Source organism: Sander vitreus, chromosome 12 (genome assembly GCF_031162955.1).
Source record: "Sander vitreus isolate 19-12246 chromosome 12, sanVit1, whole genome shotgun sequence".
NCBI lineage: Eukaryota > Metazoa > Chordata > Actinopteri > Perciformes > Percidae > Sander > Sander vitreus.
Window position 1 is genome coordinate 8,824,336 of NC_135866.1, and position 17,596 is coordinate 8,841,931.

The following is a 17,596-nucleotide window of genomic DNA, read 5'->3' on the forward strand; positions in this document are numbered from 1 at the left end:
CACTTCCACCAGGATGGAGGAGCCTCCCACATGAAGCTGGGGCCAGGAAATTGTGGTTGCCTAGCAAGTTTCACATCCACGGTGCAAAGTTTGAAGACGTGTTGCTCGGCTGCTGTCTGTCTTTGCTGTAAACTACAAACGCACAGCAACTACTTTTAAGTACATTTTCCCCGTCGAGGTCCAGGTGGCAACATTGACGGTGCAAGATGTCTGTCGCAGGATTAAGGAAGCAATTTTACAAAGCGAGTCAGGTAAGAGCGCGACTTCTGGTAGCTTAGCCAAAGCTAGCTAACTAAGCTAACTAAAACTACTTTTATTGCGAGTTTATGCTAGTTTCAAGCTAACGTTAGCTAGTTAACCAAAGTGAAAATGTTATGGGTAGTTAGCGTTAACGATAAAACACTAACGCTACTTAACTTAACGTTATATGAAACGCTTTACACTTGAAAAGTATAACGTTACGAGCTAACGTTATATTGTTTTTAAACTATTCAACAACTGTCAAATGTGTTGTGGCTCAAAGATAACGCCAACCCCCTTAACGTTAACGTTAGCTACTTAGCTAGCTAATTTAACTAACGTTAATGCTAATCTAGAGAGTTAGCAAGTTGGCGTTTTTAACGTTCTAGCGTAGCACCTTAACTTTTCGTTGGCTTTCATAGTAGGTTTTTGTTCAAAATAGCAATATTCACTAAAATATGTTGAATTTTCACTAAATTAACGTAAGTATAAGATCAACTAAGTTTATGACTGACACAGAAGTCAGGCATTAAAAGGAGTTTCTGGTTCGTTGGAGATACTGTATGTGATGGTTAGTACTTGGTTTCTTCGTGTTTTGCTGTTATGTTAAACAGCAGGTAGATACTTCACTCAAGTGTTAGCTAATACCCTAAAGTGATGGTCATGTTTGCTATCTCTAAAGTGCTGGATTACACAATGTTTTCACACAACACTTCTCTCAGGACAAATTTGTCGATGTGTTGTGGTGATACTGTAGCTAGTTTAAAGTCATCTCTCAGCTGTGTCTCCTATGTTTCCAACAACAGAACTGAACCTGTGAGCCATTGATAATGTCATGACATATATATTTAAGATTTTTATGTGTACTTAAATTTATTTCAACACTTATTCTAATGTATGGTAGAACAGTCATGATCTCTAGTCAAGTATTTACCTCTCAACATATAAAGGATCCACAGTGCCATACAGGCCCTGAATCAGCTACTATTATAGTGATATTCCATGCTCCTGATTTTAACTTTGTCGACACTGTACCATAGCTGAACATCTAATTTTGAAATACATCTCCCAATTTTCTTGTTACACTATCAGTGTGACAGACGTAGCATCCATGTAAAACTGGAAAAAAGTAGTCTGAAAATCTGGATTTGTTGAGTCAGGTTTGTCTTGTGCTTCGAAATTTCAACTGGCGCTCATCCCTCTTAGGAAAGAAATATAACTGTTGGCTCTTGAGACAGTTACAGGATAAACCCTCCACCACAAACATGAAGCTCAACAAGACATGGCCTGCAAAACAGGTGGCTTATGTTTTAATGACATCTGCCTTGCAACAGGTCCTTGCTTTGGCCTAACACTATGTCACATGCAAGTGATGTCTCTCTATTTTTTTTAGTGGGTGTGTAATGGAATCCTAGTTATGTGAATACTCTGCTCAAACCATCTTCCAATAGACACAGATTTAGTCAGTACGTTTCCAATACAGCAATAATATCAAACCAGGGATGAGTGCACAAAAATCTTATATTCCATATTAGCTTCCATTTGTTAACATACTGAACACCCTGCTCTCTATTAGCACAGGCCTGGTCAACAAGCCATTCAGGCTATAAAGAAATAAAACAGGGTGGAGGAGGATAATCAGTTCCTTTAGTTGCCTAAGAAGCTCCACATCATACACGTCATAAAAATATACTTGATTCAATAAATGATCAACAGATTAGTCAGCTAAATTGCTAATCCACCAATCTATAGCTGACATGGTGCACAGGGTCTTAAATATTGCTGTTTATCTTATCCCTCATCATGTCATTTATGTTGTGTTTGTCATTGACCAACAAGACTAAACCCACATGCTCTCCATCAAATGTGTTTATGACGCTGTCTTTTTAAACCCCTTTTTTTAGTTTACTTATTTAGATTTAGCTTTTAGCTGTTTTAAGTAACTGGGTAGAACATAATTTAAAGCAATTCTATGTAAAGCTCATATACCTACAACTAAAACAAGTTTTTCAACATACTGTAGATGACATACCGTAGTCAGGCCGGGACGGGCAGGTTTGTTAGTCATGGAGGACAAACAAATGAGTGCTGGCATTCATGAAGCCAGATGGGGAGCTGAAAGTGTGTTTGTGTTTGGATTTCACACATCTACAGTACATGCCACATCTTCACATCTGGTACCAAGAGATTCATTAATTGCAATTAAAATGCTGTTTATTAGACTTCATAATTAGGGAACATGTGGGGCTGAATTATATCCCATAAATCAATTGGCAAACGGAGCTTAGGGTATTTTCAGAGCCACTGACTGTTTCATACAAAACAACTTTACCAAGCCTGTTTATTATATAGACTAAAGAGATTGATTGATCCATCTGGTCATAGTTTTATTTGCAGTGTGGTGCTGACAGCTGCACCAAGTTCAACCAAATGAGAAAACACACACACAATGAGTCTCTGTTTGGCCTGCCAGCCAACTGGACTGGATTTGAGAGTTTGTTGCTCTGGATGAGAAATGGAGAACGTATGTGCCATGTGTGAGTCAGGTTATGAATTGAGAGCAAGATGAAGTTAGCGTGTGTGTGTGTTTGGTAAAAGTATCCATGGACGTGGTTGTAGTGTACGAAACTGCAGTGTGTGTGCTGACCTGATGGAAAAAGGGAAAACCATTTAATAGAATTCCTTATGGAACAGAGGCTCTCAGTAGAGCGGAAAGTCCAGTTTTCAGCATTCATTCCCTCACGCAGACTTGAGATTCCTCCACTGATGGAAACATGGGTATGTCTTGGAATTTGAGAATTGTGTTAACCAGGCCCAGAAAAAAAACGGAAATGGTTAAATAGCCATTAAAGTTTGGAAACAGACCGCAGTGTAGTTGTGAAGGTCCGGTTAAATCCCTTTTGACAACAGGTTTTCGCCCTGTTAAAGTGTCCTTGAGCAAACCTCTGGTCCCCTATCAGCTCCAGAAATTATGTTCTGTAGTTGGCCTCCCACTTGGAAATGCAGTGGAAGACAGTTAACAAAAATATCCACAATATTATGATTACAAGTTTCAAGGGTTTCATATCAATTGTTTATTTTCTCATATGACCATGTGTGTAGATTGTCAATTTAGTCACGGAGCACAACATGTGGAAGCCTAGAAATATTCACTCATTTGGCTTCAGTACTCTGAATGTTCTGTGTTCACAGCTGGTGAGTGAGAAGGTTGGAGGTGCAGAGGGAACCAAACTGGATGAAGACTTCAAGGACCTCGAGAGGGTAACACACATACATTTTAGTCTAGTAACATCTAGTGGTTACTGCGTAGGATTGTTTCCAGCTAATGGGATCTAAACATCTCCAATAACTCCAGAGCCTTGTTTCTGTTGTAGCATGATGTTGCTTTAAGCCTAAGGTAGGCCTGCACGATATTGGAAAAAACTTACATTACGATATATTTTTCCCCTGCGATATATATTGCGATATGAAAAAAAGACACATTTTTACAAGAGGCCATAAATATCCCTATTTAGAAATACAAAATTATTCTCAACTGCTGGGATGGTTTTGTAGGGGAGTGCATCTACAAAGAAAATAAAAATGAAAAAGGAAATGTTCTAATGTGAACCAGTCTTTGTTGAACTTTAATGCTTTACAAAAACCAAAGCAAGTAAACACTGTGACTACTCTTCTGAAGTGAGTTTGGAGAGGGAAATTAGGAAGAAATACACTAGTTGACTGACATGCCACCATTGTATTCATATAATATCAATCCAGGCTAAAGTGAATGGTATTACTAATGCATGCATGTTGCGTCCTCTAAACCTCAGGTTGTGGTCGACTAGCGGGGCCTGCTTTGGTTGTTTGATACATTTATTAAAATAGATCATGATTGGTGGTTTGCTGTGCATGCAGGCCTGTAATCTGCTCTTCAACAAACTGTGTATCCAAGAGCACTTAGATCAGTGTAAATGACATTCTATCAGAAACAGACTGCCGTTGTAGATTAGTGTTACGTTTCCAGCGTCGCCGCTCCGAACCGTAACGTTAGTTGGGACAGACGCCTTGTTTCTTTAGGCTAACTATATTAGCTTTAGCCTGGCTGGTAGCAACTTTCTGCGGTGAAAAATGGCCGGGTTATGTCCTGATTACGTTGCATTAATCAGGTGATTTAGTTTGTCTTTGCAGCGAACATAAAACGCTGACTACTGTAGCTTCACTACCCATGGACAAGCATGTGCATCACTGTGTCAGCGGCAGCTTACGGTATTTTCTATATGAAACAAAATATCGTGCAGCCCTAGCCTAAGGACACTATTATTATTTCATCACTATTTTATGCCCTTATTGAATGAGCCTGCTGCTTACATGTATTTATGTTGACAAAAGTGGCGAGTTATATTTATTGAAGAAAGAAAATTTTAAAAAATGTTTTCAAATTGAGGATTTTGAGTAAGGATAAGTATAAACATGTAGAATATGTTCTTTTGTTACTTTAGTTAAACTAGTTAATTGATGTTACCCAAGTTTTCCTCACTCACACTCTTAGAGGCATAAAACTCATCATATGCACACACATATATAAATGATTGTCTTTCTCTAACCTGTACTACCAGAGAGCAGATGTTACCAGCAAAGCGGTGGTGGAAGTCATCAATAAAACATCAGAGTACCTCCAGCCCAACCCGGCAACAAGAGCTAAGCTATCCATGCTCAACACAGTGTCCAAAATGCGTGGGCAGGTCAAGAGTCCGGGCTACCCTCAGCCTGAGGGCCTCCTGGGGGAGTGCATGACTAAGTATGGACGGGATATGGGCGAGGACACCAACTTTGGTAAGAACAGTGAAGGCAGTTAAAGGATAAGATATAGGGCGAAAGAGAGATATATGGTATGGTGTATGTTTGATTAGCGGGGTGCCCATGAATCTTAGTATAGAGCTAACGATTATTATTAACATGCCTCACGATGTCCCACATTCCCTAATGCTGGTATTTTGCATGTGTGTGAACTGCAGGTGGGGCTCTAACAGACATTGGGGAGTCAATGAAGAGGATGGCCGAGATCAAAGACTCTCTGGATATTGATGTGAAGCAGAACTTTATTGACCCACTGCAGGCCGTCGCTGAGAAGGATATCAAAGACATTCAGGTAGAATTAAAGAGGTAGTATGCTTCTGCACGTACAGGCCAGGCATTGACTAATGAGCTCCACAGTCTGTGTGTCGGCTGCGATATGAAACTTTAGAAAACAGTATTTACTGTCCTGGTGCATACGTGTGAAATGACATGCAACTGTTTAAATCTAGCATTTTTCTCAAACTATCATACACAAGTAAAAATGCTTGGATTACTTATATAATATCATTTGTGAAACCTCATCCTCCCAATCCCAACTCTTTCACCCCCTCAGTACCACCTGAAGAAGCTAGAGGGCCGCCGTCTGGACTATGATTATAAGAAGAAACGTCAAGGTAAAATCCAAGATGACGAGATCAGGCAGGCCCTGGAGAAGTTCCACGAGTCCAAAGAAATGGCTGAAGGCTCCATGTACAACCTGCTGGAAACAGATGTGAGTAACCTATAGAGTAATCTTGATTTTAAAAAAAAATGTATTCAATTAATCCTGTTGCCAATAAAGTAGGCTAATAATTCATAATAGACAATGTAATAAATAAGCCATCAACTGAATCAGTGCCAGTGGAAATACTGCGTCACCTTAATGGCTGGTTTGATGGGTAAGTAGAGTTCACACCAGGTAAAAGTTTTATAATGTGGTGTAATGTAATCCCCCCAGTGACTTGCATTAGTGTGAGTTTGTCAAACCTGTTTTGCTTATTATTTACCATTTTCATACCTGTAATTATGAGATTTTTCAGAGTGAAGTTTTTATGACATAATGATAAACAAATGGTATAATAGGAGACCGGAATGCAAATGATTAACCAGTGAAGAATTCTCTGAAACACCACTGCTGTTTCTGTGTTTGGTCTGGTTCTAAAATAGTTTTTGTGTTCATGTAGGTGGAGCAGGTGAGTCAGCTGTCTTCTTTTGTGGAGTCTCTGCTGCAGTACCACAGACAGGCCACACAGGTCCTGGAGGAGCTTTCTGACAAACTGAGAGAAAGGTCAGTGCCAAGACCGTGTGTGGAAGATGGCATGCCTTTTGTATGTTGAGGCTGTGTCCTCTGGCTCGTGACAAGGGATGATTCAGCAGTAAAATCTTTTCTTTTGCCATCTGATTACAAGCGGCAGCTTCTGCTGGGCACATTTTTTTTTTATATAGATTTGGATAATTATCTTTGTTTTTTTTTATCATTTTTATATAATCCCCTTTTCCCCCATTACAGGAATTAAATATGAATTTTACTTTGGCATTGTTTTGCTTTTGACATTTTACTTGTAGTTGTAGTAATTGGATTATAGCCCACAATAAAATCAATTAACAATCTCTTTGTTAAATCTGTCCATATCTGTATTGGTGCATCTCCTACTTGTGAGCTCATAGAGGTGATGTTTTTTATTCTGATTATGTGCAGGGTGAATGACGCTCAGTCTCGTCCAAGGCGCGAATACACACCCAAACCCAGACCATCCTATGACTATGGAGAGGTAGAGAACTCTAACGGAGGATACTCACCAGCTGCAACAACCCCTCCAGCTTACTCTTCTGGTAATATGTGTGTGTGTGTGTGTGTGTGTGTGTGTGTGTGTGTGTGTGTGTGTGTGTGTCCTTCTGTGCAAGTCCATCTCATTTTTAAGACTCGTGTGTCTTTCCTTCTGCGACATTAACCAGCGCCAGCACAATATCCAGGTCCATCCTTCCAAAGAACCTCCATCAAGAGCAGACGGTGTGAGTGAGACATGAAGATAACGTTATACTTTCACTCACTCGGGCGCACATCTGTGTGGCAGAGAGGTGTATGCATGTCTGTGTGATGGCAAAGGATTTGACTAACATTGAACGGTGTTGTTGGGTCCACTGTGTCCAGTCTGTCAGGTTCCGAGAACAAGACGGGGCTTGTTTGAGTGTGCATATTACTCTGTTTGACCAAGACTGCGTATGTATAAAGAAATATCAGCAAACCATGTACTAGCTTTGTTTTAAGTGATCAGTGGTTGTGCCGTTTCAATCAAAGTTGTCGACCAACATTGTGTAAGAATTTCTCCCATCTAGCGGTGAAATTGCATATGACAACTGAATATTACTTTCTAGCCCCTCCCATTCCGAGCGAGTTTTAACTCCTCTACGGTGGCCGTATTATTCCAAGAAGTACGACTTCGTCCGTGAGTGTTCCTTCCAGTGTAATAATAGTTTTACGTTATTTTGGTACCATTTCATTGCTAACATCAGCTATCAGGTTCCCAAACATATGCAAGCTAATGTTAGTATCAGTATCAGTGCTATCGTTATTCTGTATATTGTACGAGATTAATAGTGTAAGGCAATCTTTACAGCGCAGGAGAGAAGCAACGGAGGTTTGTGTTTTTAATATATTTCTCTGAGCAGTATGAACAATGTCAATGAAACCGAAATTAGCTCTTAGTATCTCCATCGTTTACACGCAGCTGTCTGTGTTACAACTGCACATGACGTGAGTTGTCTGCCAGGGAAAATCCAAAGGTAGACAATCCTTTTTCATCATTGACGCGAGGAAAAGACCTAGACGTTGTTCTAGCATTATGCACAACCATGCTATTGTTAGCCAAGCAACTATAAAACTTAGAATTTACACAAATAGGCAGAATTACCTTTTGAGAAGAAAGCAGGGAACTTCAGCGTCCCTTTCTAAAATCCTTGCTCTTTATGAGCTCTTTCCATCTTGGAAAAGCCACTCCAATATTAACTTTGGTCTTGTTGCTTTGCCTGTCGCGTTGTTGTTGTTTTAATTCTCTTTTTAACTTCCTTGGCGACTCCGTTGCATGTCCTCGAGTAATCTTCTCCCCCCTCCCTGGCATTCGTCACGGTGCCACTGAGTGTAAAATTGCGAAAGACAGAGGTATGTCCCTCTTTGGCTAATGTATTTTAAAGATGGAGGCGCAACATGGCGGCCGTCATTTGAGCGACTCGCTCGTATGTATTCTGAATGATTCTGAATGGCTGATTCTAAGCTTACGAGAATACTTTGATTAGTTGGTGGAAGTAATTACACATGAATGAGCACATATTTGTGAAAGAACAAAGGGGTTTTTACCTGGAGTTATGGTTTTACTGACTTGTATTTATCTGTATGTATGCCTGTTAACTAACTGATGAAGCTTCTGAACCTCGAGAAAAGTCACTACATGCCACGTTGTCCATTTTACATATATGGTGAGGGGGTGAGTCTTAGATCATTCACCTCTTCAGTCAAGCAGGACAAAAAAAATGTCTTGGCCTAAAACGTGAACATGGTCATTATGGATGTAATAAAATAGTTTAGCAGTGTAACGTGTCAGTACATTGATTTTGATCTTGAGCTTCAGAAGGAATCTCCCTAACCACATTGACGACTAACCTATATGGTCTATTCCAGAGTCCTATTGGAAAACATACTGGTGACACAGGATATACTAAGCTTATTGAAGGCAAATAACCAAATATTCTTTTCACAAAATGACAGTATTTTTTCTTTCTCCCTCTTTGCATCTCTCCACTTTTTGTGTCTCTCTGTGCAGCTGAGCCATGCTGTAAAGCACTGTATGACTTTGAGCCAGAGAACGAAGGAGAGCTGGGCTTCCACGAGGGTGACATCATCACCTTGGTCAATCAAATCGATGAGAACTGGTTCGAGGGAGCCATTCGCGGAAAATCGGGATACTTCCCCAACAACTATGTTGAAGTGGTGGTGCCTCTGCCACACTAAAAAAACAGCAAGGCAAGAGGTGAACAGCACGATGGAGAGGATGAAAAGGGGGGATGGTAGTGGATGATCAACTCTCAATAACCAAAATATATCTTTTCTTTATTGCAATTTAAGACTAAACATATCAAGACAGGAACCTAATTTGTACCTAGGAGTTATTTGAGTAAAGAGATTTTTTTTTTTTTTATACTGTCAGATTAAAAGATGTAATGGATTTTTAAAAACAGTAAGGACAGGGGGATGTTCAGTCAGAAAATTGACAGTGTAATATTTAAGTATTTACTTTCATTCTCTATGCACCTGTGCACTTTGTACACTACACATCCATCACAAGAACTGATGAAGAAAGACCAAGAGAGAATGACATCTGTAATGACATGTCCAGCAGTATCCACAAACACTAAGAAGTGCAACTAGTTTATTCTTATATTCACAAGATGACCTTTCTTGCTCTGTGTATTGTTCATATTGTTACTGCACACATGCATGTATACACATGCATTCTTCCAAGCACTGTTTTCGACACTCCCAGTTTTCACTTCTGTGCCTTCAGGCTTTAGTACTGTTGTCAGCATGGACCGGTTAGAGTCAACATGGAGGACTGGCTGCCTTCTGTCCATGAGACTATCCTCCACTGCCATCTGGTGGTCATCTAGAGATCATTCTTAGCTATTACAGTTTTACAAACGGCAGTTCATTGGACACCAAAACAGTTGTTTTATAGTTGAGTCTAAAGAATTGGAGGGCGTCCATAAATGTGCTTAGTTTTATAACCTTTATCACACTATTTGTTGCTACGTTGTCAATTATTTAATTTACTGATAGCCCTTCCAATGTTTCTCACTGCACTCCTCTTAGAGCTGATTCCCACATTGGACGAGACTGACGTTACATAAACATATTTCATACAGCCAGATGTGGGCAAATCTGCAACATGAAGTTAAATGTTTTTAGCGAAAATGTTTACTTCACATTTTAAAAAAGAAAAGCAAACATTTGTTTCCACTTGAGTGCAACCCACAACAATGTAACATGATTCAGCCCCATCCCAAATATTTTGTAGCACTACACTAAAGCCATAAGCATAAGTGTCCTTCAGTTCCTCTATTTTCTCAGGCTGTAGTGATACTGCTGGCAGTGTCACTCACAATGTTTTGTGGGCTTTTCCCAACTGTTTGTTGATGCATTTTCAGTCTGTGATTTGTTTTCTCCCATCGTGCTGGGGTAAGCCTGGCTTTAGAACTCTAAACTATAATTTGGAGCATGGAAATTTTTCTGATGTGTATTGGGTGTTTTTGTACCTGCCTCAGTTTTCAGGCTAACACTGCGCACCGGACCTGACAGACAATGCTCCATAACTATCTCCAAACTATTGTGGACAGAATTTACTTATAATGAGGAAGGCCTGTGCACAATTGCTGGTTTCAGTTTCAATTAAGTCTTTTAAAAGCTGACTACGAACTGTGAGAGGTTTTGCTGTTCACTGAAATACCAACTTTCTCCTCTTGTCATGATCCCCTTGTTAGACTGCCCCCCACCTAATTCATCTCTCCCATCTCTGTTAAAACTGGGAGTGGAACAGACAGGTCTTTTCAGCAGGGAAGGGCACACAGCAGTGGATTATGCCCTCCCTCCCCCACTGGTCTTTATTCACCACCTGCCCCTGTACCCCTACCCCCTCTCTCATTATCTGCCCCATCCCATGGTGCCTCTGGAGTCTCCTGGAATATCTATCTATCTAATTTTTATCATAGTATGTGCCTTCTAAATGTTATGTTTGCATGTCTCCTATGTTATTGATGTTATGTATAGGGCCAGGGTACCAGTTGTGCTGAGTAGTAACTGTATAGTTCAGTGTGGGTTTACAAGCCTCATTACACTAAATCAAAAGCCCGGAGTTTGAGGGGGGAGAACAGGGTCAGGGCTTCAGGTTGAGCCATTATTCAGCTTGTATAATATTGGTGATGAATAATGTTATCGAACAAAGGGCTATCATCAATTTTTGTGTGCCGCTGCTGACAGTTGTCTAAACGCTGCAGCTGACATTTATTACACTACATTCTGTGATGGCTCATATTGCATCCATAAGTGTCTCAACTTTGCAATGTTGATGAAGTATTATTAGACTTTAAAGCTTTATTTTATTATGTACAATCTTAATGGAATTTTCTGTGTTAAAAATATAACTGCTTTGCATGTGTCTTCATTACAGATGCTGTCTTAAGCAATGCATTATTTTTGTAACTGTGACACTGGGGAGACAAAAAGTGGGATTATCCTGGATTAACTTTAGGATATATGGACTACATCTGTACTAAGTGTAATGTTCTGTGTATTGTATATATTTGTTACTATGTAAAGGGGAATGGATGCTGCATTCGCTTCTTTAAATAAATATTAAGTAATTTCGCTCCCCGTGTGTCTTTACAGCCCTGCAACTGAATTGGACGTTTTAAATGTATACAATTTCAAGATAGTGTGTACACTGATGCAGAAAATATCAGAGGCATAGGATCCTCTTTTTAGATGCACCTGATTTTTCTAATTGTCTCTCAATAAACATCTATATACATTTATCCCCCAACCATCCAATGTCTAATCTGTACAACCACCCATCTGCATGATCCCCAGACACAGCAGGCTACACCAGCCAGCTGTTGGATTATTGCCACAGCACTATCTCATCGGGGAAGGCGTGTCACTCCCCGAATTGCTCAGCGCCCCTTTGTCCTCGGTGCCCAGCCAGCGACACTCATGGCGGCTGCACCCATCAGGCAGCGCTCCGGGCCAGGGGGACCCCGGGCGCAGCTCCCACCCTGCTACTACGAAGGATACCTGGAAAAGCGAGGACCGAAAGAAAAGGTAAGCTCGCCCGGCGCAGTGCCATGTTGTTTCCAATGCAAACTACGGGTAGCGGTGGTCAATGTGCACCGCACACCGGCTGATCCCCCATTCCCAGAGAGCTGTCAACTTCCTTATTGTGTTAGAATGGGCGAGGCGAGACTGTACCCTGGTGCTGGTGGGGATTGCTTTACATAGGGGATCACCGATTTGTTGTGCTGTTAGTCTGTTTTTTGCAAGAATCTGGCAGGGAAAGCGTGCAGCGATTTATGAACGAATCACAATGTATGAATCGGAAATTCGATTGGTGTCAAAACATTGCATGTCATTTAAATCCCATCACTTGATCGATCTGTGGCTGTATCTTTAATAAGTAGGAATCTGTATGTCTGCCATACATTTTCCTCACCAAGAATGCAATGCTGACCCAGAGAAATGATCTTCTTTTGACATGTGCTGTGCATTTCAAATATCTCAAATACAAAGTTGCATAGAGTAGGCTAAAATTGACAATTTTCCTCAATAACTCTTTTGCATGTTGTTTTTTTTATTCATATATAAGGTAACAAATACAGAATGGGATACCCTCCCCCCAGGCCCACGCTCTCATTAGGCTCATTTTTAATGCAATACAGACATGTAATATGAGCCTGGCTCAGGTGCAGGGTATTGCGCTGATCCATGGCCACAGATTGACAGCAGCTGTGGCTCACTTCCTATTCATCTCTTGGGACAGGAAATATCCATTAAACACACATGAAGAAAAAAAAAAGTGTATAACCTTATTTCTGTGTGTGACAGGCATCCAGGCGTCTCTGGACCTGTCTGTGTGGGAATTCTTTGTATTTCTTCAATAATGCCAAGGACAGTCATGTAAGTTTCAGATTGTATACATTTTGGTGTTTGTGCATCATGGTGTGTTTACACTGGTGTGTGTGTGTGTGTGTGTGTGTGTGCGTGCGTGTGTGTGTGCGCGTGTGTGTTTCAGTATGTGGAGAAGCTGGACCTCAGTGGCTTTGTGTCCCTGAAGGACGACTGCAGCCGGGACAGAAACCTGGAGGCAGCCAGACTCATCCTGCGCATGAAGGATGGAGAGACCAAACTCACAGTAATGCCACTCAAAACACACACACACACACACACACACTAAACACTTTTTGCAAGGTGTAACAGTGCTATCATCTTTTCTAGGCACCTAACTTGGAATCAAGGGAGCTGTGGAAAGGTTTCCTCTACTCCGTTGTAGATGTAAATATTCATCTTTTGCACACCTGCATCAATCTGTATCTCCCTCGTGCGATCTTAAAAATATTCTCCTCTCTGTCCATTTTTCAGCTGAACGTACCGTCCTGTCTCACGTTGCTGCCGGGCCAGCTGCAGATGCTGAAGGAGGTGGTGGACAAAGAAAGGTCCAGACGGAGAACCCGCACTCCCACGCGCGCTCCTCCCTCGCCCCTCTCTGTGCCTTTAGTAGGAGAGATCCCACCGTGAGTTCTCCGTTCTCTGAGTTTGTGTGTGATGTGTGATTATATGGCCATTAATAATAATGTGTGTGTGTGTGTGTGTGGCATGCAGGTGTTTTCGACCGGTGTCTCGAACAGAGGCTGAAGTCCTTTTAGAGAGACACCCGGACTGTGGCAACATGTTGCTCCGGCCAGGCAGAGATGGGTGCTCATTGGCTGTCACTACTCGGCAGGATCTCAACGGGTAAACAACTGCTGAACATCTGAGCACTACAGCTGCAAATGTCAAGAGTCTGCCGCTACATTCACTGCAAATGTCACAAGCTTTGTGTTTCTCTCTTTTGCTCCAGGTCAGTGTTCAGACATTACCGTGTGACTCAGAGGGACCAAGGTGGTTATGTCATTGATGTAGAAAATCCTGTAAGTGTTTCACACTTGCAGATTCTCTTCAAATCTTACAACATTTCTTAAAGTGGAATCATTCTGTATAAAGAGTCATGATTGTGTTTTTACAGGAAAACCCTCAGGTTAGGGATTCATCAATCTAACAGTTTCCCTCCCGATACAGTTTCCAATACTTTAAATCAGGGTATTGTATACCAGTGCTTTTCCTAGATTTATAATCTGCATAACACGCCACTAAAAACTTGAGTCCATGGTTTGTCGTAACTGATGTGACTGATTGCAGGAACATGTACTTTTATAATACCCCTATAAAGAAAAAAATGTTAATGTACGCAATACATTGGCCAATACCTGATCTGCTTCATTGTATTGGTAACAATACAAAACCGTCATATTTGATCGATGCATCCCTGTCATGGGGTTAGATATTTGAAAAGATAGAAAACATAACAGATCTGTTAAGTGGAGAGATGAATATTTGATTCTGCAAATCTCCAAAAGGCTCTCTGTCCTGTTTGGTGTCAGAAAAAAAAAACTTCTGAAGTGACAACTTGTCAGAAGTAAATATAGCTAGTATCTTCACATATATTCATGTATTTTCTAAAGGTCAATTTTGAGGATTTTTTGGCAACAACTCGGCACGCAAAGGGTTACAATATTTGAAGAGGAAATATAGAACAACATTTGAGAAATGCTTTGAGATGATGGCAATCAACAATGTCTGACTGTATGTAAACATCATCTTTAGGCGTATAATACAACAGGTTCTCTCTTCCAGATTCCCTGTGCTTCACTGCATGAGGTCATCGACGCTCTGGTAGAGAAGACAGCAGGAACTCTGCAGCCTTTCCTACTGGAGGAGCCTTACGAAGAGAATATCAGTGAGGCGACCATGCAGCACACACACATTCTCAAGATTCTTTTGTTGTCTGTCTATGGGGTTTTTCTTGCAAGTAATCAATGAGGCTGACCATGTTAAATTCGGTTTGTGTCATCAGCATATGTTTCTGCCAATGATGAGAATGGAGAAAGGATCCTGCACACTGCCCCCTCCAGCCCCCTGCCAAAGGCTCCTGCCCTGCCTCCAAAACAAGGTTTGTCTCGGTCACCTAAACCACATGCAGACAGTCGCAGACAGACAGCAATACTGATCACTGCTTATATTCTGGTGCAGATCGTTGGCCCGGCAGCCCCCTGTCCAGGTCTCCCGCCCCCGACCGCCGTATCCTGACCTCACCAGTGCCGGCCTCGCCCACCAACCCGATGAGGCGGCTCATCCTCTCCCCTTCACCTCTCGCACAGAGTGAGTACACAATGCGGCGCTCACCTGCTGCAGTCCACCCTGATTTACAGTAAATAAACAACACACATTTAGTAGCAATACAGTTAACAAATGATCTAGAAACACGTAGATCTACTGTACATAAAAGCAGAACTAACATGATGCGTTTCTTCTGTCTTCCCACAGCACTTAATGAGGAACTCAAAATGAAGCTGGAGAAGAGACGAGCCAGTCAGGAGTGATGTTTTCATAAGGAACAACCTCCTGTCACAGCATACTCAATATCTTCAGCGCCAAATTCCTTCTCACCGCAGCTATGTATTCATCCTGTGCCTTCTAGGTGGCAGACAAGGGAGTACGAATACCGCCACTTCCTCGTAGGGAGATACAAAATGTTGGACTTTGATGGTTATATGGACTCTGGTTAGCTCCTTAAGAGCATGAATGGCTGGTAAACACTGGATTAGGTTCATAAAACCTTGTAAACGGCTGCCTGCCTTTGGTTAGGGTAACAATCCACTAGTGCTTTGTCCACTTGCATAAAGCTGTTTACAAAGTGCCACTGAGCAAAAAAAATAGTGCCACAACAAATACATTTTCCTTCAGAGTACATTCCACACTGAATCAATATGACTGGCAGCTATCGGTGAAGCACTGACACGTTCAGGACCACCAACTGAGCCTGATGTTTTCTCGTCTGAGCCCTTGTCTGAGCTACCGATGTTACCGCTGCAACTCTCGGAAGGACAAACAAACCACAGACTGCCAAGATCAACAGCGGAGCGACAAACTCTGACCTGAGACACTTTATCTGCTCTGAAAGTAAAATAAGCCAGGCATGCTCGGGTTTCAGCTCAGCAGTTCTCTTCACTCACCTCACCACATGTAACTGACTGAAAAAAAAGAAAGAACAAATCGTCTGAATACAGTTGAGCTTGCTAGAAACTGAAAATTGGACAATCTCTGCCTGCTACTCATGAGTGCTATTTGTGATTGATAAAGTAACCATTCACGTATTGTTGATTCAATGACACTGTTGTGGCTCATTTATGACTCAACTTTAACCGTACTGTTGGTGCTTATTTTAAAGTGTTTCCTTATTCTCTGCTACTGTGTGCGTGCTACTGTATGGTGCTATGGCTCATCGGTCCTCAGACAGACCTGAAAGAAAACTGCAAGTGGTTTCTGTTCCTCTGCAAGAAAATCAATCTACTGTATTCATATGTGAGAGTGCCCTCTAACTGTCAGCTAAAGGTACAGAAACCTTACAGTCTTTGGGTATTAACAAAAGTACAAAATTCTTTTATGTTGCAGACTGAACCTGGCAAAGACTTTTGGCTTTATCACAGTATTACACCAAGCCCTACCTCTCTACCTTTAATTATAAAATTATAGTTTATTACAGGTCTGAAGGTGCTTAATTAATAAGTATTTCTACATTGACATTTGTTCTGTCGATTGGCCAATGGATTTGAAGTGTCTGAGTACTAGTAACAAACTGTGATCAACTATAAGTGTCCTCTTACAATGAACAGTTTCTTGTATGTTTGTACATGATGTGTCGTGTCTACTTGATCACTATCAAAGTATAGTGTTTGTTAGATATCAAGGACATTAAATGGTTTTGCATGGATGTGATTTGTCCACTTCTTTGTTTCCTGAAGGATGTCAGGCTGTGGGGACCCGGTCATTGATCGACCCCAGAGTGACAACAGCCGAATGAGATTAGATCATGTTGGAATTAATCAATTCTATGAGTCTCTTTTTTTTTTTTTTACAGTTTTACATGGAGGTTAGTGTATTGCTTTTTATGTTTTCCGTATTCCTTCAGTTTAGATAATTACCATGATCAAACACACTTTTAGCAAATACATTTATATTGGAAATAAACAGTTTCTCCATGTTTTTTTTTTTAATGAAATTGTTTTCATCATTTCAATGATACGTAATGCTACACTAATTCTCAAACCAGGAAAAATGTTGTTGGTGGCCTTTCCTTTATTACAGGGGAAACTTCAAATATCCGTACTAGTATTTTTTCATATGGGGACAGCTAACCTCTTCTTTTTTATGACTGTGTTATTTTTTAAATTCTTATTTATTTTGTCATTTCTCTTGATTTGTGAAATTTGAAAATAGTATAAATAAATAAAAACTTTTGTGGAGCTCGGATGGGTTTTTGCTAATATTGTGCCATAGATTGGCAGTTATTTATTGCACTGTACCTATTATTATACCTACTATGTGCCTGTGCTTTGGACAAAATAACAGAAACAGATTTGGATTAGATATTTTGCAGCAGGTCATGTTGTATCAACCACATATAACATCTAAGTCTCTAGTGGCTCACATATAGCCTATAGGCCTATATTTCATAAATAACATGTCTAAGTATAATTCTTATGTACAATACATATTTCTGCAGGTGCAACATCATTTTGTAATCATGTTGCTATACCATCATCATATGATGATAATTTCAGAACGATTAAAACCTCCATCCATTCATAAGACCCCATGCAGGACAAACAACTCCCACAA

The 17,596-nt window shown here is 40.8% G+C and overlaps 2 protein-coding genes across 3 annotated transcripts; both read left to right on the plus strand.

Annotated features, from left to right (window-relative positions):
• The first annotated feature begins 33 nt into the window (after positions 1-33).
• LOC144526231 (endophilin-A2-like) lies at positions 34-11,474 on the plus strand. Of its 2 annotated transcripts, XM_078263543.1 has the most exons (9): positions 34-251; positions 3,433-3,501; positions 4,839-5,055; positions 5,238-5,371; positions 5,633-5,791; positions 6,243-6,346; positions 6,758-6,891; positions 7,015-7,071; positions 8,877-11,474. In XM_078263543.1, the coding sequence occupies exons 1-9, from the start codon at positions 207-209 to the stop codon at positions 9,062-9,064; spliced, it is 1,107 nt and encodes a 368-aa protein (XP_078119669.1). In that variant the 5' UTR covers positions 34-206; the 3' UTR covers positions 9,065-11,474. The 2 variants fall into 2 exon arrangements, with proteins under 2 accessions (XP_078119669.1, XP_078119670.1); XM_078263544.1 differs by lacking the exon at positions 7,015-7,071 and having other exon boundaries at positions 37-251.
• Positions 11,475-11,566: 92 nt separating this feature from the next.
• stap2a (signal transducing adaptor family member 2a) lies at positions 11,567-16,688 on the plus strand. The gene is made up of 11 exons (XM_078263545.1): positions 11,567-11,926; positions 12,707-12,778; positions 12,894-13,013; positions 13,097-13,153; positions 13,241-13,392; positions 13,481-13,612; positions 13,719-13,788; positions 14,552-14,654; positions 14,772-14,867; positions 14,948-15,076; positions 15,242-16,688. The coding sequence occupies exons 1-11, from the start codon at positions 11,819-11,821 to the stop codon at positions 15,295-15,297; spliced, it is 1,095 nt and encodes a 364-aa protein (XP_078119671.1). The 5' UTR covers positions 11,567-11,818; the 3' UTR covers positions 15,298-16,688.
• The last annotated feature ends 908 nt before the right edge of the window (positions 16,689-17,596 follow it).

Excerpts from the sequence above, each read along its gene's own strand:
- LOC144526231 (XM_078263543.1), top strand. The coding sequence starts at position 207 with ATGTCTGTCGCAGGATTAAGGAAGCAATTTTACAAAGCGAGTCAG. Across the intron at positions 6,347-6,757 it reads TCTGACAAACTGAGAGAAAG|GGTGAATGACGCTCAGTCTC; the intron begins GTCAGTGCCAAG and ends GATTATGTGCAG. Across the intron at positions 6,892-7,014 it reads CCCTCCAGCTTACTCTTCTG|CGCCAGCACAATATCCAGGT; the intron begins GTAATATGTGTG and ends GACATTAACCAG.
- stap2a (XM_078263545.1), top strand. The coding sequence starts at position 11,819 with ATGGCGGCTGCACCCATCAGGCAGCGCTCCGGGCCAGGGGGACCCCGG. Across the intron at positions 12,779-12,893 it reads ATAATGCCAAGGACAGTCAT|TATGTGGAGAAGCTGGACCT; the intron begins GTAAGTTTCAGA and ends TGTGTGTTTCAG. Across the intron at positions 13,154-13,240 it reads TCCTCTACTCCGTTGTAGAT|CTGAACGTACCGTCCTGTCT; the intron begins GTAAATATTCAT and ends TCCATTTTTCAG.